Genomic DNA, 25,014 nt, shown 5'->3' with positions numbered 1-25,014 from the left:
TGCTCGGTCTCTCTCCCCCTCTCCCTCTCCCTCTGTGTGTGTGTGTGTGTGTGTGGTTGTCTAATAAGGTTTCTCCACTAACGCGTCGCCGTACATTGAATTAATCAGACACAAAGCATCGTTGACTTAAAGCGACAGCCCGGACTGGACCTGAACATCCCGTCACTGATGATGATGATGATGATGATACACACACAGAGTCCACACCTCTGAATTAGAGGCTTTTCTCTCCTCGCGTGACATGTCACCTCCTCACTTTCTCCTCTGGCACGTGTGTGTTGTCCTCACATGATGCTCCTGGCACAGTTTGTTTTATTTTTATTTACATGCAAAAGGAAAAAAAAACACAGAGCAGCTATGATGCAGGACAACAACGTGACATCACATAATTTTTTTTATTTTATGCTTTTTTTTTCTGGTATTGTACAATAAATTACAATCTAGATTTTCTGTTGATTCTCTTGTCTCTATTTTGGTCTGTTGATGTTGTTGTTGTTGTTGTTGTTTAAAAGCATTCCCTTCTGTCATGTAAACATAAACATATTGTGTATAGGCACATACAGCAGGAACATGTGAACACACTCCTCCTCCAAGCACATGATCTACCTGTCTGGCACCTGAGCTTCCTCACCCTCGCCCTCGCCCTCTTTCTCCCCCTCCCTCCCTCCCCGTCTCCCTCCCCGTCTCAGTGGGTGTAGAGCGAGGCGGTGAAGACGATGTCCCTGCGGATGGCCAGCGAGGCCTTCTCCATCTTGCTCCCCAGGACGGAGTCTCCCACGATGCGGGCGGCCTGTCTCACCTCCTTCAGCACCTCGTCCAGCCGCTGGATGCAGCGGACCACCGTGCCCTCCTGGACGTCGGTGAGCAGGGCGATCTCCGCAAACGGCTGGAGGTGATGACGGTGGTGATGGTGGGACAGAGGAGGAGAGGAAGGAGACACAGTGAGACGGTGTGAGGCAACACAGGGGGACAAAAAGGTTCAAGGTTTAAACACAAACTCTGACCGTACTGCAAAAACTCAAATATCTTACCACGAATTTTGTCTTATTTCTAGTCAAAATGTAATTTCTAGTCAAAACAAATCTCATTTTACTCAAAAATAAGACTCATCACATAAAATGTAGCTTGTTTTTAGACACTATTTACGTCTTTCAAGCATATTTTCACTTGAAATTAGTAGAAAAATCTGATCGTCGAGCAAGTTTTTCTTTCTTATTACAAGCACAAAAAACATGCTTTCATTGGCAGATTTTTCTACTTATTTCAAGTGAAAATTGGTTTGAAATAAGTGAAAATGATCTAAAAAAAAGTATTTTTTTTAGGTGATGAGTCTTATTTTATTAAATATTCTTGGTTTTGAGTTTTTGCAGTGCGAAAGATCTTGAGATGAATAACAGGATGAGGACAGAAAAATGTTCTTCTGCTACACAAAACAACGAGCCACAAGTCATTGATGGCACTGGGCGCTCTTCATACCAGTCTGTCTTCAAGACGAGGCTTTGTAGTCACATCAGGACACTGTTTACGTCCTGTTTTCTTTTTGTCTGCTGTTGTCTGACAGCAGGGTTAGCGGCTTCGCCTTGTGTTTTTTTTTTACTCTTGCGTAAAAATCCAAGTGAATGAGAGCAGAACAGATTTCTAAATTTGACAATTTTATGGCTGTCACACAGGGTAATGATGAAATCTCCAGCCATCAGTTAGAGACCAAAAGGTTTACAGCGCATTTGTCTGGTGGTGAAAGAGTTTGGTTTGAAGCAAGAATATTTAAAACCGCTCCTCCTCTTATCATTCATTATTTTTTGATCAATGAAGTGTTGACATTCATTTTTCCAGGTAAAATGTCAACAATGAACCATTTTCAGTCTTTTAATTTTGAACATTTGCTGTTTGTCTTCTTTCACAGTAAAGTGAATATGTTCGGGGGTTTTGGTTCAATAAACCAATGTAAATATGTCAAGATGACTAAACACTGACTTGAGTAAACAATTAAGCAGCTGATTATTAGCTGCTGCCTTCATCTTAAAGGGATAGTTCAACATTTTGGCAAATTGGCCCATTGCCATAATCCCTGTAGTCTTATCTCCACCACGCTATAAGATAATAACGAAACGTTACGAGACAGAATTGTTTTCCAGGTAAATTCATGCAAAACGATTGATGCGCGTTCCCGTCAGGGGCAGTTTTTCAACAAGCAGTCTCTGCATTTGCCTCTAAAACAACTCCGTCTCGTAACGTTCTGTTATTATCTCATAGCGTGGTGAATGTGCAGGTCACAACTTGTCCGCTAGAGCGTTTTGGAGTTGTTGGATTGTGTATTTGATGAGTTTGATGAGGGAAACCAAGAAATCCCATGAGCCTCCGTAGCGTAGCTCTGAGCAGCTTGCGCCTCTGCTCCGCCGTTCTAAAAATAGCTTGCACCGACAATTAAAGGTAACAAACCTACTCTTAAAACTATAGGGATTATGGCAATGGGCCAATTTGCCAAGATGTTGAACTATCCCTTTAAGGGTGTGTATATTATTTACAGTTTGGATTAATGAGTTTCCCTGTTCTCAGTAAAATTAATGTGAACAAACGTGGTGTGTTCGAGCTCAGCAGGAGTGTACAGGACAGGGGGTTGATCAAATATCGAGACACAGTTTTTGTGATCCCACCCGGGTGTAAATGAGCTCAGACTCAAAGGGGTTAAACCTCACCATGCCTCTGGCCCAGCAGTACACCACCTCCGTCAGACCAAACTTAAACTGCCCTACAAACTCCTCGGCCGTCTGCGGTATCCCACAGTCCCTCTGCAGCTCTCCGATTCGCTGGGCCACCGACAGCACCCGGTCGATGCCCTGAGAGACAGAAAAAAAATAGAGACAGATAGAGAAAGGAGGAGGAACAGATGGGAAAGAAGAGTGAATCACGCTTGAACGACAGAGATTTTTTCTTTTACATGCAGCACTTAAACGCATCACGCTGGCCGGCCTCTTAATGTTAAGACAAGACAACCTTGTCATTTACGCTCAGGAAATCTGTTTCACAAATCGAGCCACGGTGTCGTCCGCTCCTCCAGAGCAGCAGGTCTCTGGACACAGCTCAGGTCATCACTAATTCAAACCCTCGTAAAGCACTTTCATGTATCAGGGCCAGTTCTCAACACACACACACACACACACACACACACACACACTCATGCAGCAGAGGGGTGAGTCCGCTGCCGTGCACCTTGTCCTTTCTGCAGGGCGGGGCAGTTGTACATCAAATCTTCACAGTGTAATACAGCGTGAGAGAGTGTGTGAGTGAGTCACAGATGAACGTGCACTGTCACTTTAACCCTCCTGTTGTCTGTTTCCTTCCTCCATCCTTCCTTCTTTCCTTCCTTTCTTTCTCCCTTCCTTCTTTCCACAAACCTTTTTCCCTTCCTTCTTTCCTTCCCTTCGTCCTTACTTCTTCTTCCTTCCTCTTTTAATCCAATTGACCTGATCTGTTCCCTATACCTCCATCTTTCTTTCCTTCCACTTTCCCTTCCTTATTTCCTCCCTTCTTTCCCTTCTTCCCTCCTTGAACGAATCTGTTCCCTCCCCCCATCTTTCTTTCCTTCCCTTTTCCCTTCCCTTTTTTTTTAATGTTTTGTCTTTATGTAAAGCACATTGAGTTGCCTTGGTATGAAATGCGCTATATAAATAAAGATGCCTTGCCTTGCCTTGCCTTCCTTCTTTCCACAATCCTTTTTCCCTTTCTTCCTTCCTTCCTTCCCTTCGTCCTTCCTTTTTGACCTAATTGACCCAATCTGTTTCCTCCATCCTTCTATCTTTCCTTCCTTCTTTCCTCCCATATTTCCCTTCATCCTTTCTTCCTTCCTTGACCCAGGAGTACAACAGGTTAACAACAACGTTTTGTTTTTTCTTCCTGTGGTAAAAGCCGCGTCGTCCTCACCTCCTGCAGCGTGTTGGTGATGTGCGGCTCCACCTGCGTGTTCTGCGTAAAGACCAAGCAGGACAGCAGGGCGGCGCTCTCCTCGGGCGCCAGCGGGCTCAGGACGTTCTCGAACAGCAGCTCGGTCAGCAGCAGCTCGTGGCTGCTGATCTGACAGGCGACGCGTCCTTTCAGCTGCACGGCGCCGCTGCTGTCCACGTACTGGAGGGACTGGAGGACCTGGAGGGAGCAGACGAGCTGCGGTCAACGAGTGGTCAACGAAAATTAAAATACAACTCCAAAACGGACATTTCTGCTCCTCTGCCTCTCATTTAGATGCCTAGGACAAACACACACACACACATCTAATACGATAACTGAACTTGGACACCTCATCATTGTAACCATTTTATGTTACTGTCTGTTCATACGTATGTCTCGTTGTAACGTCTGTTAACGTATTCCCCATGTCACTATTTTTGTCACACTACCTCACCAAAAAATAATAATAAAAAAAAAAAAAACTCCATCGCTCTTTAACATTATATAAAACTTTCATGAATCTTATCATATCATCAGATAGATTTGAACTTTGGAGTAAAGAGTGATGTGGATGATCTAAAGCAGCGTTTCTCAAACTTTTTTCAGTCAGGGCACCTTTCAAAAGTGAATAAAATCTCAGGGCACCCCTGTGTAAAATGTAATTCAAAATAACACTGCATAGCCTAAATGTAAATGTCCTGTTTATTTAGATGAGACAGTATTATTTAACAGAGCATAATACAAACTGTAAATGCAGGGTGTATAGGTGCCTCTGTAGCCTACATATGCACACACACGCACACGCACGTAATCCGCAATGTGAGAGGAAGAGAGAAAGGTCTACATGCGCGCAGCGCGCAGTCACGCGCTCAAATGAATCCACCGGCGTCTCCGCTCCGTTCTGACTCTCTCAATCAGAGAGTTTCTACCGTGTCACTGCAGAGTGTTTTTATACATCAAACGCACCGGAGTCGGAACAGAGCGGACACAGATCACCGGAGAGAGGAGGGGGGGTGACTCGTGATGTGTGCCTGTCTGTACGACGCATTTTTTTCATAGCGTCCTGTGTCCGGTGGACACGGCCCCTACTGCTCTGAGCGCCCGTGACCAACGGCTGTGTCCACGGAGCGGTCTCTCTCTCTCTCTCCCTCCCTTTCCCTCTCTCTCTCTGAACGCTGCTGAAACGAGCCGCCTCACGTCCGAGCCGCTTGATAAGTGCGGCGCTGTTCCAAAAGTTGATTATTTCAACTCTGAGCGCTCTGAGCGCCGCGACAAAAAAAGAGAAGCCCCGACCCGAGAGCTTTTTTTCCGCCGAGGGCGGGTTAAAAGGGCGTCCGGTGGACACGGCCCCTTTGCATAGGCCTATATGTAAAAAGAATGTATTCTATGAAATGTCAGAAGTTTTTTTCACGGCACCCCTGACGCAGTCAGACGGCACCCCAGGGTGCCGCGGCACCCACTTTGAGAAAGGCTGATCTAAAGAACATTTTCTTTGTATTTTAATCTTTTACTTGGTACTAAAATATCTCAACAACAATTTGTTAATTTGCCATGAAATCTTGTAAAGTTGCTCATGATCCCTGGGCCCAGTTGTTCAAAAGTAATCTGATCGGATTTTGGATAACGGATTGGCTCAAATCTTGAAAATGGATTGTTTGAAACTAAAAATGGATTCCGAAATCTGATTGGATCACGTAATCCAATCTTGGTTTTAATCTGGATCAAACCCTAAATTTGTGTTGCTAAAACCTTTTAATAGGACTGGGATAACTTTGATCCAAAAAATCAAGACAATGAAGAAACAAAAAACAGCACAGAAAACAATACATACATCCCATTTTCAAATAAATACACTCTGTGTTATCCACATGCTGCTACCCTGCCTGTTTTTTTTTTTTTACCTACTAGCCTTCAGTGTGATATACAGTCCCATTTAGAGCATTCATTAACCAGATCTGGTAATCCCGAAAAGTTTGTGTCTGGATCAGACTGATCCAATCCAACTTTGCTTTGAACAACTGCGATAAAAGTAAGACGGATAAGTGATCCTGGATGACAAAACAAGGGATTTCAAAATCCAGGTGACACCTTTTGAACAACTGGGCCCAGTAGTTGAACTTTGTTGGTTCTCTAACTTTTTTCCCTGTTGCCTCCAGCAGGTGTATGTTGAAAACCAAACACCTGGAAAACCAACGAGTCTCGTCATCCTCAAAAGTAATTCTGTTTGATTTATGCTGGAAGCCATGCTGCTCTTATGTTGTCTGTTGTGATTTCCCAGTGGCACAATAATGTGTTAATAATTTAGTTGTAGGGAGTTAGTGCAGTGATTTGGGGCTGGTGATGGTTGAAAAAGAGTAACTGCTTATTATCTGAAAACACGGAACAAATTAACGTGAACTAGTTAATTTTCTTAATCTGTATGAACTGAACTTTGAACTCGTTATTTTTAAGTGTGAACTGACACGACACTGCAGAGATGAAACCACTGTTGTGTCTGGCAGCTCGCACAACTATAGACTTGGTTGACACAAACCGCCGGTTTTAAATCTTCATCCAATTGATAACTGGATAGCTGCATAACTGATCAACACTTTAGGAAATTGTTAAAAAAAGTTGATCAAAAATACCAAACATTCACTAGTTGCAGCTCCGGTGATCGACTGACTTCTAGAAATGAACTTATCTTGATAAATACAAGTGTCCTGACAGAAACAGGTGGAGACAGCGAGTCACACGTCTGATCCAAACCTTGATCCTCTGGTGGTATTCAGGCAGCAGAGACAGAGACTGGTCCGACACCAGGAACAGCAGCGTGTCCAGCTCCTCCTGCACGCTCATCCTCTCCTGAACCCGAGCAAACTGAAACACACACACACACAGAGTGATCATTTAACTTGAGTATACAACAGCAGCACTGCGGCGCTTGACCTGATTTCGGAGCAACGCTGCTGCATTGTGACAGGGAGCAAAACGCTTCCCGCTGTCCTCTCATTGACAGCGGAGAAGAGTCTCTGAGTGAATATGTTACATAAACCCACTGAGGCCAATTACTGTAAACTAACAGCTTGAACTGTGGAGCGTACTGCATTAACCATCACTCTCCGAATACCCACAGCGCTTCTCACACACGGAGACCGCGAATCTGCAGCGACGAGAAGACACAGTGATACTGCAAGTAAAAGCTTATCTTGCAAAGTAATGAGAGCGCTTGTGTGTGTGTGTGTGTGTTTGTGTGTGTGCGTGTGATGGCTCAAGTGACATGCTGTGCCTGTGAGACAGTGATGAGCTGCAGCTACGGGCCTATATGGGTAATTATAGACACAGGCGGCTCCGATTCTTGCGTCTTATCTCCTGAAGGAGGCTGCCAGGAAGAACAGGATGCACGACACAAAAGCAGAAATCTTTGTGGCGGAGTTTGATGTTACTATTGTGAAACTAGAGGAGAAATGATGGAAGGATGAAAGGAAACCGAGGCTGGAATGAAAAGAGAGAAATGAGAGGAGGCATCAGAAGGAGGCCAATTGCACGGCAAGTGTCTTATGTAAGGCTATGATGTTAATTAGCTGCACAAATATGCAATTGCTGCACAAAGGAACTTGGAGTCTTTATTAACAAACAGTGAAACGAAACGCTTGCCTCGTCGTTCATCCGCACAGCGCTTCGCAAACAGTATAAATAACTCCACTTGGAAGTGAAAAGAGCGTTTTCTTCAAGGACCACCTCGCTGGTTAAACATCAACACACACACAAACACACACACACACACATATAAACACACACCTGCTCTGCGAAAGTGGGCGAGTGGATGCAGTTGAACTCTCGGAGGCTCTCCTGCAGCACACGGAGCCTCATGGAGCCCTCCACCACGTCCACGCTCTTCAGCTGCAGGTCGTTCACGGGGTCGAGGGTCGCTATGCCGCCCGGGTTGGACTCGGCCAATCGCAGCAGCTCCTGGGTCGCCGTGGAGATGGCCTGGCCGGGAGGATCGTGCCTAATGGGGCAAGATGGGAGTGATGGAGACAGAGAGAGAGATAACATGAGAAAGAGAGCAAGAGAAATGACCTCCTTTTTAACTTACGATAGATAGATAGATAGATAGATAGATAGATAGATAGATAGATAGATAGATAGATAGATAGATAGATAGATAGATAGATAGATAGATAGATAGATAGATATTTTTCTTCACTTCGCTTTTGTCCACGTTACTCCCACCAATTCCAAAGTTAAAGCTCCACTGTTAAATGAACCTTTTCTTTAAAGGGATAGTTCAACATTTTGGCAAATTCACCTATTGCCATAATCCCTATAGTCATAGCAATAGGTTCATTACCTTTAATTATCGGTGCATGTTGTTTTGAGATCAGCGGGGCAGAGACGTGAGCTGCTCAGCAAACACGGTACATACAGTAGTCCCCTGTCCCTCATACATGATTATTTCATAGCGTGGTGAATGTGCAGGTCACAACTTGTCCACGAGAGTTGTTGGATTGTGTATTTGATGAGTTTGATGAGGGACAGGGGACCGGTACCATTCACCTCCACTGTGTTCACTGAGCAGCTCACGTCTCTGCCCCGCAGATCTCAAAACAACATGCACCGATAATTAAAGGTGATGAACCTACTGCTATGACTATAGGGATTATGACAATAGGCGAATTTGCCAAAATGTTGAACTATCCCTTTAATATTGAAGTAGCAGTGCTGTGAATTCCTTTTGATTTTCAGGGGTTGATTGTGGGATGAGAGCAGCTCCTATGCTACACAGTATCAGGTGTCATATGTCTGGGTTTTAACACAGAGGCGACACAGAGGCGTTTCTACATCAACACATGGACCAGAACTCGTTCACACGGACCTGAAACGTGGCTGTTGCCTCTTGTTGTAGTTGTCGATGATCCTGTCAGGAATCACTTTGAGGGTTTTCACTGTGAGGGCCGAAATGTCCTGAAACTTCAGCTTCTGTACCGTGTGGCTGCAAGGACCTGAAGAAAAATAACAGAGGAAAAAAAACAAATAATCAAATTCCACTGAATCTCAAACTGCAAAACTGTTCAGTGAAAGCATCAGAAAAATAAGTGTGGGTGGTTTCGGAGAATGTGTGGGAAGGCTGCAGATAGAGATGACATTCTGTGTTAATGAGAGGAAACCAGAGTGTGTGTGTGTGTGTGTGTGTGTGTGTTTGTAGAAGTGTAGAGACGTGGTGTCAATCAAACAACCTTCAGGTATGAAGAGAGCCGTGTTGTAGAGGTGGGGGAAGGCGTTGTTGTTGTCGTCCTTTCCCTCTCCCTCCTCGTTGCCCTTCTCACAGATGATCAGAGCGGTGAAGGTGCGATTCACGGAGTCGTTCGACACCTGGCGCCGAGACACATGTGGAAAGGAGGGCGCACACAGTCGTTAAAGGTTTAATCTATGATTCTGTCTGTGGGTTAGTTTGTGCTATTGGGTTCACTTGTGACACCTTCTATGAGTTATATCTACAAACATTTTTGTTATTCTGTTCTGCTTTTTTGTAAATAAAACATGGATATTATTTTTGCAGAGATCTGTGTCTCTCTGGTCTTTCAGCTGAGTCCCTGACACCAGCCTTTTATTCTGTGTGAGTTTTCTTCATGTGTGGGATGTCACTGCCTGGCCTTGGCTGCTGCATCAGAGTTACATAATTAAAAAAAAAAGTCTGAATTAAAGAGAGTGTTTCTGTTTGTTTAAAGGGATAGGTCAACATTTTGCCATAATCCCTATAATAGTCATAGCAGTAGGTTCGTTACCTGTAATTGCCGGTGCAAGCTATTTTTAGAACGGTGGAGCAAAGCCGCGAGCTGCTCAGAGCTACGCTACGGAGGCTAATGGGATTTCTTGGCTTCCCTCATCAAACTCATCAAATACACAATCCAACAACTCCAAAACACTCTCGTGGACAAGTTATGACCTGCACATTCACCACGCTATGAGATAATAACAGAACGATACGAGACAGAGTTGTTTACGAGGCAAATTCATGCAAAATCGCTGATGAGCGTTCCTGTCGGGGGCAGTTTTCCGGCAAGCAGTCTCTGTATTTGCCTCGAAAATAACTCAGTCTCGTATCGTTCTGTTATTATCTCATAGCGTGGTGAATGTGCAGGTCACAACTTGTCCACCAGAGCGTTTTGGAGTTGTTGGATTGTGTATTTGATGAGTTTGATGAGGGAAGCCAAGAAATCCCATTAGCCTCCGTAGCGTAGCTCTGAGCAGCTCACGGCTCGGCTCCACCATTCTAAAAATAGCTTAAACCGACAAACTATAGTTATTATAGCAATGGGCCAATTTGCCAAAATGTTGAACTATCCCTTTAAAACAAGCTGAAGCGAATAAACTCTACATGTGACATATTTTCTCTTGCCAGGATTTCTCACATCTTCATCTGCTGCTACGAAAACACACACTTACCTGGAGGATGACTCCCAGTGCGTTGAGATGCTTATTGTTGTTAACAACCACAACGCGGCCCACAGACAGAGCCTTCAGCCCGTTCATCGACTCCAGGATCGCACGCTGGAAACCAGAGGAAAAAGTAGGAGATAAACAAGCAGCAGCAGATTAAAGCTGCACAGAGTTTGTGTGTCTCGCTGTTGTGTTTGTGAACCTGGAGAGATTCTCTGGTGGTCCGCAGCTCCGTGATCGTGCGGTAGTAAGACGTCATGTCAGACAGCTGGCCGTCTGTGTCCAGAGGAGGCAGAGTGGACAACGTCTGCTTCAGCTGGACGATCCTCTTCTCCTGGGCCTGGAGGAGGAGGAAGAAGAGGAGGAGGAGGAGGAGGAAAGGAAATAGAAGACTTTTATTACACATTTATCAGTTGTCATGAGGAGAGAGAGAGATGAGCGAAGAGGAGGAGGAGGAGGAGGAGGAGAAGGAAGGGAACAGGAAGAGTGGCTTTTCTTGTTCTTGCAACATTACAGTTGAGTGTTTGGAGCGTTACCTGTGTGTCTCTGTGGTTTTCAGAGAAGCTCCTTCTCATCATGTCGGTCACACGGAGGGCCTCGACTCGCAGCAGGTTGAGGATCATAGTGTAGGTCAGTCTGAACTGGGACTGGAGGATGGTCGGCTTACCCTGATCCAGACAAAACAACGTGGTTACAGCGATTTCCCTTTTTGTTTCCATTACACAGCAGGTGTTTCTTACACTTCTTCCTGTCTGTACTCAGGTTTTTATTGTAGGACTGTGTGTAGCATGAAGCAAGACAAAAAAAAAATCCTATTATGGTTGATGTGCCGATAAAAAAAAATGCAAAAACCAAAGCCAACTCATGATTTCTGACTCTCCCAGCCTGTGCATGACAAACACAAACCTACATTTAGATACACAGACTTTGGCTTTCGTATCTTCATGGACATTGTTGACAAGGGGAATTTTTGTTTTTTAATCACCAGAATGATTTTTTAAGATGCCAGATTTATTCTTCCTTGTGTCCTTCACAGGCAAAAACACCCAATATCATATCTGTATTGGTTTAAAATCTGGCACTGCATGTACACGTTTTATGAAAACGATTATGCAGGATGCAGATAAAATAAAATTACATCCGATGACGACCACAGGCAGAGAGGATAAAACTCCAATCAGAGCCAAATGAGGTTTATTTCAGTTGAAGAGCACACACTGAAATCGAGATGCTCCTCTCCAAAGCACCACAGAGGGAGGGTGAGTTAAAATAGCCCACTCAACTGTGTAATTAAATGTTAAATAGCCTGGCATGCAACACCTTCCTGGAAACAAACAAGAGGCAGAGCTGCTCCTTTAGGATATTTATAACTACAAACGGTGACCAGGCGGTTTTTTAAGTGATTTATAAACTTGTGTGTTTCACTGCGTTCTGGGCTGGAAACATGAAGAGGCCTCACCAGCATCATGACATTCAGATCTGCCATCTCGTGAACGCCGGCTTTACACAGGATGATGACGGTGCCTGTGGCGTCCAGCCCTCTCCTCCCCGCTCTGCCCGCCATCTGAATGTATTCACCTGAAGGTACAGTTCAGAGACATAAAAGGGACATCAAAATGCCGTTGTTTTTTTTCCACAGCTCCGATTCATCCTCAAGAGATGAAAGAGCATAATAAACGTTGTCTCGGATGAAAGGGAGAGGAAAGACACAGGCAACAGGGAACGGGGAGCGCCGAACCTGGCAGCAGATTTCTGAAGCCGGTCCCGTCGTGTTTCCTGATGCTGTCGAACACCACGGTCCTGGCGGGCATGTTCACTCCCATCGCAAAAGTCTCGGTGGCAAACAGCACCTGGGAGATGAAGTGAAAATGCAGATTAATTGTTTCAAAAACCTCTGGACAAACATGTACAGGAGCATCTCAATAAATAAGAATATCATGGAAAAGTCCATTTCCAGTAGTTGGAATCAAACAGCTCCAACAACAATTTCCATATTAAAAATGCTTTTTTTTAAATTGGTCTTTTGTAATATTCAAAAATTTAGAGATACTAAATTTTAGGGCTTCATTAAATGTAAGCCATAATCATTACAATTAAAAGAAATTAAATAAATAAAGACATGAAATGTTTTATTCTGTGTGTAATGGATATGTATAATGTATTAGTTTCACTTTTTGAAATGAATTACTGATTACTTACTAATTTATTGAGATGCACCTGTAAATAGAAACAGAGGCTTGAAGTTGTGACTCACCTTTACGAGCCCTCGTGAGAAGAGCATCTCTATGACCTCCTTCAGGATGGGCAGGATCCCGCTGTGATGGACGGCTATCCCCCTCTTCAACAGGTCTCTCATCTGCAAGATCTAAACACAAGATTTTCAAGTGTTAACATTAAATATTGTGTTTGATTTCGTCTGTTTTACTGCTGAATTCAGGCCTAACTCCATTCCCACACACCTGACAGCCCTGATCTCTTTGTGGAAGAGGCCTATCAACATACTAACCCAGCATTCAGGTGGTGTATGTGACCCCCGGCTTGTTTTCATCTTATGCTCTTTGTTGCTTTTGATGTTTTTTTAAACAGTTCCTGCTTTATTGGTACCTGTGTTGTCGGTTGTTTTACTCACATTTGCTACAGTTTAACACAGATCAGTGTTTTGAAATGTTTGTTTGTGTGAAAGTGAAGGACTTTGTAACCTTGATAATAAAAGTGTTGGGTAAATAAATAAAAATGAAACCCACTGTTACACAATCACTCCCTTTGCCAAAACTGGATTTGGATGTGAGATATGGACACATGCAAAACTGTTGGCAAGGCCTATACTGAGCACTATCTTTGAACAACACACAGGATCTTCCACAGAGCCAACACTTACAATACTGTCGCCATATCAAATGTCTACTTGTATGATGCATTTTCAGTCAGCACAGGTGCATGTAAAAAACTGCAGGGCTATGTTAGGGGGTTCTGGTTCCTGAACCCAATTTTGAACCGGCTTTTTTCGGTTCAGACCGAAGAAATACCAGGCTCAGAACCTGAAAAGTCGGTTCTCAGGGGAACCAAAAGATAGTTTGGCTCTGTCCTGCGAACTGTGACTTCATCAGTGGGCGTGTCGTAGTTTAGCCTGTGAAGACGAGCAGGAAGGAAGAGGAGGCAGTAATTGACGACCTGGAGAAAAAATGACAGTGGTCTGCTAAAGTAACTAAATATTTGGTGGTGATTTGGGCAAATACAGAATTTCAAGAAAGGCTAGAAAGCAGCACAAGAAAGAACAAGTTGTATGAATTTCCCTTTGGGGCTTGATAAAGTAAAGTAATTCTTATCTTTGAACTCTGTTAAGAAATGGCCAAGGCTGGGTTCACTCCAACACCAGACCAAATAATTAAATAAATATTAAAAAAAAGTGAAGAATGATTACAGAGACAACAAAAAGGCAAACAATTTGGAGTAATGCAGAGTAACATACTCCCAATTTGGTTCATCTTAAACTGGTGTGAACGCAGCTGGTTGGATGTTTGGATGTGTTGTTTTTAAATTTATTTCCACATTCAGTAAGTAAAGTACAACTTGCAAAAACACACTGTACAACCAGAGTGAATCAAATCAATAATTAATGAGTTAATGCAGTAGAGGCACACAGGTCTATTGTTTATCAATGAGACGAAACTTGACTTAGTTTAATTGGCTTCTGTTTGCCAACAGTTATTGGGACACATTTCCCATAATTACTGTTTAATGTCGGGTATGTAGGATTTCTAATAATAGCCTAAAAGGCGTTGCCATAACTGCACAGGTGACATTCTAACACTAAGTATTTTGTATTTGTTGCCAGCGGTGATAGAGACATGAGGGTGGCGTGGCCTAGCTGCTGCTTTCAGTTGAACATTCGATCGCTCTCTACCTGAGGCAGCTGTCGGTCTCCTCCTCGCAGGCGACTGAGGCTCTTCTGGAAGAAGGAGTGGATCTCCGCCTTCTCTATGGACGACGTCATGTCCATGGAGTCCAGGGAGCGGGCGTTGTCGTCGCAGCGCGTCCGGGAGAAGGTGAACGCCACCACGGGGGTCTGCTGCCGCTGGGACAGGAAGTGCAGGAGGGAGAGCCACACCGACCGGTCCTGGGTGGGGAAAATCATCAAGTCGCACATGTAACACTGTAATGCCGTGGAAAAATAAAACTAATAATCGCTGAGGTGACGACAAACAGAGGAGGGGAGTTACCTGACTAGCTGAAGTGTTGTGAGAAGTGTTTTTCGTGCCAAAAGATTGTGCATGTTTGCTTGTTCGCTCCTTCTTGGCATCGATAGCAGCGTAGTACCTGAGCACAACAACACATTTATTATTCTAGAAAGAAAAGAGAAAATACCAAGCCAATCATCTTGAGTAAAATGATTGTGCTTGTCTTGGTGTCAGACTACACTTCCTGACGAATACTCTCAGCTGAAACGCGTCTAATTTTAATATTTCTATTCAAGATGCGTGCCTTGGTATTTTCTCTTTTGTTCTACTCATCCAGCTCTTCACCAAAGAGCACCATCTTAAAAATAGAAACCCATACAGTAGTTCCAGGCAGCACTCCTAGTCTTCGGCTTTTTACATTTATTATATTATTCTGCTGAACCATTTTAATTCAGTCTTTATTCAGTCAGTCATCACATAATACAACAACTATCAACACTACAAGTCAACAAGGTAGTGACTGAAAAGGCAGAAGCATAATGCTTAGATTTATACCTGTCCTACAGAGCAAATTAAACTACCCTTCCGCATTTTTACAATATAGGAATAAAAAAGCGAAACTAAACTGGAACAAAAGACCACAACCGACAAAGTTAAGAGTAATTAATTATAAGAGTAGAAAAGAAATCATTAAATAACAGAGAGACAGATTCAAAGCTTTACTTTGTTCCTCTGCGACTAAAATAAAAACCATCCACTGGAGTAACACAAACACAACAGAGAGAGGAAAGAGAAAAGCTGTACCCTTTTGTCAGGAAGTTTCCTGCAGCATCCATCAACAGGAACATCTCTTTCTGCGTCTTGGTGCTGTTTCCTGTGTACAGATAATGCTCCAGAGGCACGGGCCTCTTCATTGTGCTGATCACGTAAATATGCCTCTTCTTAATGCGACTGGAGATAAAAGTTTGAGGGGGAGGAAGGAGAAATGTTGACTCTGTTGTTGTCTCACAATTGGCTTTTTAAACAGTCAGTGTGGTGTGCAGTGCACCTACCCGATCCATTCGCTAAACTCCAGGGCGTTTGGCACTGTGGCGCTGAGGAGAATGATGCTGACGTGATCGGGAAGCATAATCAAAACCTCCTCCCACACGACCCCCCTCTGAGGAGAACAAAGTGAGGGGGAAAGAGGAGAGGAAACTGTTATTCTCCACTTCAACGGTAAACAACATCACTGCGGAAAAACAACTGGGACTTGTCCCTCACCTCCGCGTCGTTGATGTAGTGAACCTCGTCAAAGATCACCCACTCCAAGTCTCTGATGACCTCCGAGCCGTTGTAAAGCATCGACCTGAGAGAGAAGAGAGGAGAGAGCAGAAGAGTCAAGAAGCTCATCTGTCTTTGTCTTTGTTATTCACCATGACTCTGGTATCTGTCACATATCTGTACCTGAGGATCTCAGTGGTCATGATGAGACACGACGATTCAGGACTGAGCTGGACGTCGCCCGTCAGGAGGCCGACATCGTTGAAGGTGTTCTTAAAATCTCTGAACTTCTGATTGGACAGAGCTTTGATCGGGGACGTGTAGATGGTCCTATCAGAGAAGAGAATCAGAGCATCTTTTATTGAACTTTGAGCTATAGTGAAACCGCAGCTGCTGTATGATATTGTAATGTTGTACTCCATGGGCTTATTTATTTATTTGTTATTGTGCTGGTTGTGTCCAGCTGTTGTTGTTGGCCGACTACCAAGACGTCAAAGGCGAATTTCCACTGTGTTTTTAAACTATTGGACCATAAAGTCTTCTTGGAGAATATTTCTTATTCATCAGAGTTAATTAACAATAACATGATGCTCTGCGCTGCTTTTTTCCCCACTTTGGGGCAATTTGTGACTCATCAATGAAATGATCTTAGATATATCAAAAACAAACATACAGTTGTATTTCTATAGGTGTTGCCAAAGTTCAAATTTTGCAAGTTTTGCTCCCTATGAATGTCAATGACAGTTTACTCTATTTTGGCTTCCAGCATTTCCTGAGATGTAAAGGGGGCGTGGTGCAGTTGAACATCCTATTGCTATGGCAACAACATTTTTATTCCATAATTTTTTTTGTTTTGAGTATCTACATTTGTTTTGTGGCACTGATAATGCAGTGTTTTTTCTTCTGCTGATGATGTGGGCCATAACGCCATCTGCCTGAGGCCAATTATGTTAATACTAACTAATATAAAATTCTAATTAAATGTCAGATTTAGTGTTGGGCTTACAGTTTAATGTTTTATTACAAATAAACATGACCACTAGACTTGCTAAACATGCGTATATTGATGGAAAATGTAACTTATAGACACTTATTTATTTTTACATTGCCTTAGATCCAGCTCTTGTATCATCTCATCAAGTTGAATCTGTTGTTTTGTATCCAGTAATGTTTTCACAGTTTCACATTACCTCTGGGTGCATAGCTGCTCACCTACATGCACAGTTGAGCCCATAAAAAATTAATTTGCACCGACACATACACACCTTGTCATGTGTTTCTGTGAGAGGGCGATGGCGTACTCGGCCACCACTGTTTTGCCAGCTGATGTGTGCGCAGCTACAAACACAGATTCGTGATTCTCCAGCCTCAGCACAGCCTGTTTCTGGAAGACGTCCAGCTCAAACGGCCACTGGAGCAGAGGGAGGCAGAGAGACAGTTTTTACCGGCTGCTCAAGCACTAACGATGAGCGATTACTTGCAGCGATTCATCTCACATACACAGAAACAATAAATAAACGTGGCGGTGGAAGGGAACGGGAAGTGTGATGTTTGGTGATGCACAGCGATATCAATAGAGGCACAAACAGACATTTTGTCATATTTCTAACTAGATTATTTCTAGAACACCCACCTTGAAAGCTGGGTTGGGGATGCGTTTATGGAAATCATCACAAGGTGAAGATATGTCGACAGGGATGGCCCATTTCTTTTTCTCCTCTGGGTTCTCTTTTGGTTTTGATTTCTGTTTTTCTCCTTTCTCTGAGGGAGTGGAGGATGACACAGCATCCTGTGGACAGAGGAGGAAACAGTTCACAGTGCTGTTAATGTTTGGTAAAAGGCAACAATACACTTTTAATTCAGGTTATCTACAAAAGAGACAGGGCTGCATTTATTTCAGTTTTACAAAAACGAACCAGATGGCATACAGTATATATCCTGTACTCCAACATTACACTACATAAATAATATCTGGCTGCACACAGTCACATAGGGCAAACTATAACTAATTTCAATATGCAATGTCTTTATGTTACACATCTGTCAAATTTACAACAATACACATTTATTCTACACAAATGTATATATAAAAAAGAATTTCAAATAAGAGCACTGGATTAAAAGTGTGTAAACACCTTTTTATTTATAGTTAATTTACGTAGATTTGATGCAAATCCCTGCATAAACACAATGATTAGCACCTGTATTAGCATGTATGACATAATGTTGCTATTAGGTCTCATCACAGCACTTTTCTCTACTACCCTAATCACTATAACAGTACAATGTCTGAAACTTAGTGCATTTCTAAAATATTACCATGGTAAAAGAAACATAAAGAGAGAGAGAGAGAAAAAAAAGTTAGACCAGTTGGATAAAAAAATAAATAAATTGAAATACCTTGATGCCAAGGTCTTCGAGGCTGTTTGTTCTGGGTAGTTTTGGAGCTTGTTCACCTCCTTTGACTTCCTCCTTCTCCTCTGCCTCAGGCTGTAAGCTGATGCCATCAAATGTAGACAGGAGCGACATGAGGTTCACCTCCGGCTTTGCCATTTTGGCATCTTGAAGATACACATTTTTAAAAATGAGAAATTAATTAAGCATTTATCTTTTAACCATTGTGGGATTTTGTTTGTATTTTGTTTGACAATATCTAACCTTTGTCAGTGAAGTCCATCCCAGCTTTGAGTCCAGGTGGAACTCTGAGCAAATCTGTGGGGTTATAATTAGAAATACAACAATATAGAGCCAAACCAAAACTCTCCATTATCATGTTAAAACAATGAGCTAAATTTTCAAATTACCTTTCTCAAAGTCGATGTCCTGCTCCAGGTCTGATTTCTTTTTGATTTGTTCCAGTGTGATCGCCTCCATTCCTCCTGTGAACATCATTACAATAACAAATACACTGTTAGATGAAAAAAAATCCCCACATATAAATCTCTACCAAAGGAACCTCACCAGGCAGGAAGGGATAGTTAGTGTTGCTTCCTCTAAGGCTCTCTGAGGGAGGCCCAGGCTGGCGTTGTAATGACAGTGAGTTTTTTGCAGAGAGGTCGGTGTTCTCCAGCAAAACCTAAAGGTGAGACAGAAACGACATATTGAAATTCTCTTTGATCTCATAGACAGTCCACAACCCAAAGATATGCAGTTCCCTGTTTAGTTTTTTACTAAAATGAGTGAAACAGTTACTCAAGTTTTAAAAATGTTGTTGGTTAATATCATGTTATCAGCTCAAGATGAAATGATGTTTTCTAAACACTTAAAATAATAAGAGTACAGTGGGGAAGAGAGGTCCAATATGAGATACCTCTGTGAAGTCCAGCAGCATCCCCGTGGTTGGGTCTCTGACCACAGAGAGACCTGAGTGGAGCTGAGACTGAGTGGAGTTGAGCAGAGTGTCGACATTATACTCTCTCTTTGCCACTCTGTGGAAGACAGTGACACAGCAGTTAGAGCTGCCTCAGATATATACAGTTAATTACTCAGTTCAGTTCAGATACTTAAGAGTTTTCAAACAAGAAGGTGCTCAAAGGTTTATAAATTACATTCTCTATATTATATAAAATAAAAAAACAAGATATTATTAGATCATGTAGCTGTTATTGGCTTCGTTATTAAGAATAACAAGGTAATAAACATGATATCTCAAGGAAATGCAACTGGACTTGGTTATTTGTCTAGGAAGACGTTTCACCTCTCATCCAAGAGGCTTCATCAGTTCATGTTTGCATCTGACCAGGCTGAGACTGGTCAAACAACCAAGTCCAGTTGCATTCGATTTAAATTTCCTTGAGATAACTATGACCTGGACAAATGAGAATATTCACAGGCGTAATAAACATGAGCATGTACTTGAGAAACTTCTGGAAGGCGATGTCTGTGTCATGAATAGGAAGCCAGGCAGGGTCCCGTAAAAACTGCTTCTCTACTTCAGTCTCCAAGCTCACGCTGGCTGGAGGAAGCCCATGGGGGAGCTGCAGAGGGGAGGATCAGACCACACATTCAGAAACTGAATACCAGTTCGTTTCTTTAATTACACAGGCCTACAATTTCCACCCTGTCTCCCCAGTGAAAGCTCATCTTTTTACGCTTCAAATGTGTTTTTATACAGAGTCATCCTGCTCCACACTGACCGTGCTGCATGGAGGAAGAGGCTGACCGGGCAGGGGGTGTGTGATGAGCTCAAACCTGCCCGAGCATCCCATCTCCAGCAGGGCCAGCGGCAGGTCCATGGGGCCAGCGGGGGGCACATCTGACAAAAAAAAAAACACACACAAGAAAAACAACACAAAGAGTGTGAATGGACGAAAAAGCTGCTCCACTGTATGCAAAACAGGCTGCGTTCAGGGAGAAGTGACCAACGAACTGTAGAGCAAGCATTACTCCAAGTCCATTTACCATTTATTATTCGTGTTCGAGAAATGAAAAATACTGGAGCCACTTCATGTTTAATTCAGTATTAAATCCCTAAGTCATGAGGCAGAGTGCAGCCCTGATTGACAGAAATCTGGCTACATTGTTAGCCACATCATCGTCACAGAAGTTACACCAGCGAGCCATGGCAGCAAGATAAAACGCCTCTCCGCTGAATATATAGAAAAAAATATTACAGGGACTGATTTAATATGCAAAAAAACACAACTTACTTATTCTGTCCATGTCCCCACTCGCTGCTAGACGCTAAAAGTTGCCCCCAAGTGTTGTAGTGACTGTGGTCGCCGCGGAAGTTGCCAAGAGTGACATGCGGAAGTTGCTAGCAGGAATGTTTTTTTTTTTGTTTTTTTACAATACAATGTAAAATATTTTATATTTGTTATATTTCAAATGTAGTTTAAAAAAATGTAGTGTAATTGATTTGTGTTATTTTTATTTTCCCCCAAAAAAAAAGAAAAAGAAAAAGAAAAAAGTCTTCACGTCATCAGACGCTGCAACGTCATATCTATGCGTCGGTGTTTTTGTTGAAGTCGGCGCCTAGCATCACATCAGAGTTTGGTGAGTGAATTAATTAAATAAAATCAAATAACTGTTAGATTAAATGGCTTTAATCGGTGCTTTACGTTTCTGTCAGGCGGGTAGTTTGATTTTAGGGTGGTCTGAATCAGCTACACCCGCATTATTACGCAGGCAGCGTTTTAATTAGCTTACCTGGGCTACCAACCAGCTGTTTGCGAGCTGAACGTAAATAAACGAAATCGTTCGTGTTAAAATAATCAACTGTGTTTCCAGCTGTTAATGAAGTTGTCTCTATTGTAGCGGTTACCACCATGGTGGTGTTTCCAAGTTCGCTGACGGAAGAGGAAGAGGCCCTGCAAAAGAAATATGCTAAACTGAAGAAAAAGGTAAAGAAAATGAAAACACGTGAGAAATGTATGACTTTGTATTGTACTTTTGTTTTAATCGCATGTGTTGAATTTAGTTTCCCATTATGGAGTGTATAGATTTAGAAGTCAAGACAGTTTGTTCATTTACTCATTTATTTTATTTAGTTGGTCATAGAGCATTTAGAAGAAAACAAAACAGCAGTTCAGTAAAGTGAGGTGATGCTAATCTATGCAGACAAAGAAACCTTTGATCAGTTTTGATCTGCATTGGCAAGATGAGGCTGATTTACTTAATCTATTATGGACTGGGGTGAATTTTGTTACTGATCTATTAGTCTTCAATTTAATGTTTTTTGTAAAAGAATATTCTTCCGTCTGTTTATTACAGAAAAAGGCACTGCTTGCTTTGAAGAAGCAGAGTTCAACCAACCAGACAAACCAGAGTGGCTTGAAACGGAGTAAGTGTGCCAATGTAAAAATAATCCCAGCATTTGTCTGTACTACATTAAATAAGTGCTAACCCACAGCTGTGAAAAATATACATTCAATGTGCCACAGCACAAATACACAGGCCCATTTAAGTCACATTGAAGTAATCGAATGTTCGCATGTAGTGAGTTAATTTTTCAAAACAATCCAACTATGTCAAACTGCTTGAAAGGAACCTCTTGCTTATATATTTACTTTATATTTTGCTTCACCACAGCGCTGTCAGACCAGCCCGTTGTTGACACTGCAACAGCCACAGAACAGGCAAAGATGCTCATCAAGTCGGGCGCCATCAGTGCCATCAAGTCAGAGAACAAGAACTCTGGTTTTAAACGCTCTCGGATGCTGGAGATTAAACTCAAGGTAGGATGTCATTTCATATACTGCATGGTCTATAACTGACCGTCAAGATCATTTATGGTGTGTAATGCAGTTGCAGTTGCTGTAGTGAAGCTGATGATAAGAAGACATCACAGTACTAAATTTACTGCTACTCTGGCTGGATATGTTACTTCTTCTTCCCTACTTTGTTTTGGTTGTTCATATGTTAAAATGTTTCTCTTTTTTTGGCACAGGACCCTGAGAAAGGCCCAATTCCTGCGTTCTTGCCTTTCCAAAGGAGTGTCTCTACTGATGAAGAACAACCTGAGGTATAGTGGAGATCTAACATGACATATCATGACCTCTTTGTTGCAACCAGTGTCTCTCCTGTAATATTTATAAAAGCTTTGAATTGTACAATTTCTTGAGATATAAATATAGTTTAATTATATAAAATAAGAACTCATACAGACTTTACATGTTCATATTCTCATATTTTTGCTTCTTCTAGTCGGGGAAGAGAGCTCAAAGGAAATCTTTGTACGAGAGGTAATGTCCAAAAACCACGATTAATGACTTATCAATGTCATACACCACAGTGAATATCTGTGAATCTAACATTGTTTCCCTCTCTGTCTCTGCAGCTTTGTCAGTTCAAGTGACCGATACCGGGACGAGGACGACGGAGGTGCAATGTCAACTAGCCGTGAAATGGACAGAGACAGAGACAGAGACAGAGAGAGAGAGCGAGACCGAGAGCGGGACAGAGAGAGAGACCGAGAGCGAGAAAAAGAACGAGAAAGAGAGCGTGAGCCGGAAAGGGACAGAGAGAAAGAGCGAGACAAAGACCGGGAAAGAGACAGAGGCAGGGACAGAGAAAGAGATCGAGACAGAGAAAGAGAACGAGAGAGAGACCGGAGCAGAGAACGGGACCGCGAGCGGGACAGGGACCGCGAACGGGACAGAGATGGACCATTTAGAAGTGAGTAGCCATTTTTTACCTGTATTTATCCAAAAAGATTATACATATATTCACGGAATAGGCCATAACAGAGAAGTCAGAGATAAAGATATCTCTAGGAAAAGTACCACAACTGACAAGAATGCATTGTGGAGCCAAGTTACAGCATCCCACAACCTCTCAGTCACAGTGTAGGTGTAGCGTGGTGGTGGTGGTTATCGAAAGGCATGATGGGACACGAATGATTATTCTCCTCAGGGTCTGACTCGTACCCAGAGCGGAGAGGAGTGCGCAAGGGGAACACAGTGTATGTTTACGGCTCTGGGCTGGTGGAGGACAGCCTGCGCTCCTCCTTCTCTCAGCATGGAAACATCATCGACCTCTCCATGGACAACCCACGCAAGTACGGACCCATTAAACAAAGCTTGTGTGCACATACTCTTCATTTGTCTGCTGCTCTAATCGGTAATATGACAACACAGAACGTGATTACATAACACTGTACTGTCTCCTGTGGTTTCCATTTCTCTTTCTAGCTGTGCATTTATCACTTTTGAGAAGATGGAGTCTGCTGACCAGGCTGTAGCTGAGGTTGGTACTACTGAGACTACTTAATACATTTAATCTTCTTCTTCCTCTATAAATAATATAGCTTGATCCAATTATCTATTAGTGTTCTAGTGTTGATATTGTGGTGGTAACTGTGTAATACCATGGTGGCAAAGCATTAAAAGTCATTAAATAAATTTAGCTAAAACTAAGGCCTTAACTGGCATTAAAAAGCATTAAATTCGATTCCCAGAGGCATTAAAAAATAAAAAAAATAATGAAAAATAATATTACCGATTTATTCTTAGTATATAAACATTAATTTTGTGTGATAACGTGTGGAACCAAGTAATTGGGCGTGTGTATGTTTATATAAGTAAGTATACGTACGCAAATGTATAGTACTTGCAGTTAGTCATGGGCATTAAAAATGTTTGAAATGGCATTAAAAAGCATTACATTAGATTTGCTGGGACCTGCAGAAACCCTGTAACAGATATAACATTTTTACTCTTAATTGTAAAACTTGGAGTAATGTATAGATCAATTCAATTTATTGTTTTAGTTTTGGGGAAGTCCTGTTCATGTAGACTGTGTTCAGACTAGACCTTGTATGTTTTTGTGCTGCAGCTGAATGGGAGCACGGTGGGAGACGTTCACATCAAAGTCAGCATCGCCAGGAAGCAGCCCATGCTGGATGCTGCCACGGGCAAATCTGTGTGGGCGTCGCTGGGTAAACACTTCACAGTTATTGTTTGTTTAGACACTGATCAGACTCTGTGTGTGTCTGCACAGTGAGGATTAACCTTCACCCCCATCTCTCTCTTCCTCCACAGCTGTGCAGAACAGCACTAAAGGCTCCTACAGGGACAAGAGGAACCAAGTCGTGTACAGTGAAGATTTCCTCTGATGGAGAAAAAATTGTTGCGTTTTTTTGTATTTTGGCATAGAGCTTTTCATGTTTTTTGTTTTTGTTTTAATGAGCTGTTACCCAGCTGCTTAAAAGGATAGTTCACATTATTTGATGTGATGTTGTGTGAGGTATTTATACACAGTCTACCTGCAGTAGATTCAAAACAGTGTGCAGACAGTGAGCAGAGAAAGCCATCATGCCCCCTACATGATGGCCAGCAGAAAAAAAGGGTTTCACACACCTCAAAAAGACGTCCACCGAAACAGTCATGTACAATATATTTAGTGTATTATTATTATTGCATCAAAACACATTTCCTGTGCTCCTTTTTTTTCCTAACTGCTGCACTTCCATCTTCCTCTGCACCCCTAAACCTAAGCAGCATCTTGATCTGACACTAAAGGTCATGAACATAGATATAAAATATAAAATGATATTTTATCATTTATGTTATCGGTTGTAAAATATGTTTGTGTGTTTTGTGACTGTGCTTGACTACCTCACACACTCCCACATCAAATAACCTCAACTATCCCTTTAAGGCTGTCTGTGCTGCGGGATGAATAGAAATCCTCTGTTGTCTTTTATTTCACATGATTGGTATGTGATGCTGTGTGTGGCAGCTTGTTCATGAAACATGAGATACTGTTC

At 42.4% G+C, this 25,014-nt stretch overlaps 2 protein-coding genes across 2 annotated transcripts; one reads left to right on the top strand and one right to left on the bottom strand.

Moving 5' to 3' along the window:
• Nucleotides 1–376: 376 nt before the first annotated feature.
• skic2 (SKI2 subunit of superkiller complex) lies at nucleotides 377–20,552 on the bottom strand. The gene is made up of 29 exons (XM_085791256.1): nucleotides 20,456–20,552; nucleotides 19,943–20,061; nucleotides 19,662–19,783; nucleotides 19,117–19,234; nucleotides 18,768–18,882; nucleotides 18,611–18,685; nucleotides 18,465–18,518; nucleotides 18,207–18,367; nucleotides 17,440–17,595; nucleotides 17,072–17,217; nucleotides 15,990–16,136; nucleotides 15,807–15,891; nucleotides 15,596–15,702; nucleotides 15,348–15,494; nucleotides 14,586–14,682; nucleotides 14,270–14,482; nucleotides 12,620–12,730; nucleotides 12,104–12,215; nucleotides 11,825–11,943; nucleotides 10,902–11,033; nucleotides 10,568–10,705; nucleotides 10,372–10,476; nucleotides 9,162–9,297; nucleotides 8,801–8,927; nucleotides 7,723–7,933; nucleotides 6,691–6,801; nucleotides 3,922–4,140; nucleotides 2,697–2,837; nucleotides 377–886 (listed from the first exon to the last, which is right to left on the bottom strand). The coding sequence occupies exons 1-29, from the start codon at nucleotides 20,466–20,468 to the stop codon at nucleotides 686–688; spliced, it is 3,738 nt and encodes a 1,245-aa protein (XP_085647382.1). The 5' UTR covers nucleotides 20,469–20,552; the 3' UTR covers nucleotides 377–685.
• A 461-nt stretch (nucleotides 20,553–21,013) lies between these two features.
• Nucleotides 21,014–24,576, top strand: nelfe (negative elongation factor complex member E). The gene is made up of 10 exons (XM_085791255.1): nucleotides 21,014–21,148; nucleotides 21,519–21,588; nucleotides 21,837–21,982; nucleotides 22,195–22,269; nucleotides 22,452–22,489; nucleotides 22,585–22,922; nucleotides 23,160–23,304; nucleotides 23,438–23,492; nucleotides 24,081–24,183; nucleotides 24,287–24,576. The coding sequence occupies exons 1-10, from the start codon at nucleotides 21,074–21,076 to the stop codon at nucleotides 24,358–24,360; spliced, it is 1,119 nt and encodes a 372-aa protein (XP_085647381.1). The 5' UTR covers nucleotides 21,014–21,073; the 3' UTR covers nucleotides 24,361–24,576.
• Nucleotides 24,577–25,014: the final 438 nt, after the last annotated feature.

The sequence above is a fragment of the Trachurus japonicus genome, chromosome 11 (assembly GCF_045865225.1).
Source record: "Trachurus japonicus isolate A0001 chromosome 11, Traja_1.0".
Lineage (NCBI taxonomy): Eukaryota > Metazoa > Chordata > Actinopteri > Carangiformes > Carangidae > Trachurus > Trachurus japonicus.
This window is presented reverse-complemented; position numbering and strand designations above follow the sequence as displayed.

Coding starts and splice junctions, on each gene's coding strand:
- skic2 (XM_085791256.1), bottom strand. Junction 19,784..19,942: donor CTCTTCCTCCATGCAGCACG/GTCAGTGTGGAG, acceptor TCCCCTCTGCAG/CTCCCCCATGGGCTTCCTCC. Junction 18,519..18,610: donor GGACATCGACTTTGAGAAAG/GTAATTTGAAAA, acceptor ATAACCCCACAG/ATTTGCTCAGAGTTCCACCT.
- nelfe (XM_085791255.1), top strand. CDS start 21,074: ATGGTGGTGTTTCCAAGTTCGCTGACGGAAGAGGAAGAGGCCCTGCAA. Junction 21,149..21,518: donor ATGCTAAACTGAAGAAAAAG/GTAAAGAAAATG, acceptor TGTTTATTACAG/AAAAAGGCACTGCTTGCTTT. Junction 21,983..22,194: donor TGCTGGAGATTAAACTCAAG/GTAGGATGTCAT, acceptor TTTTTGGCACAG/GACCCTGAGAAAGGCCCAAT.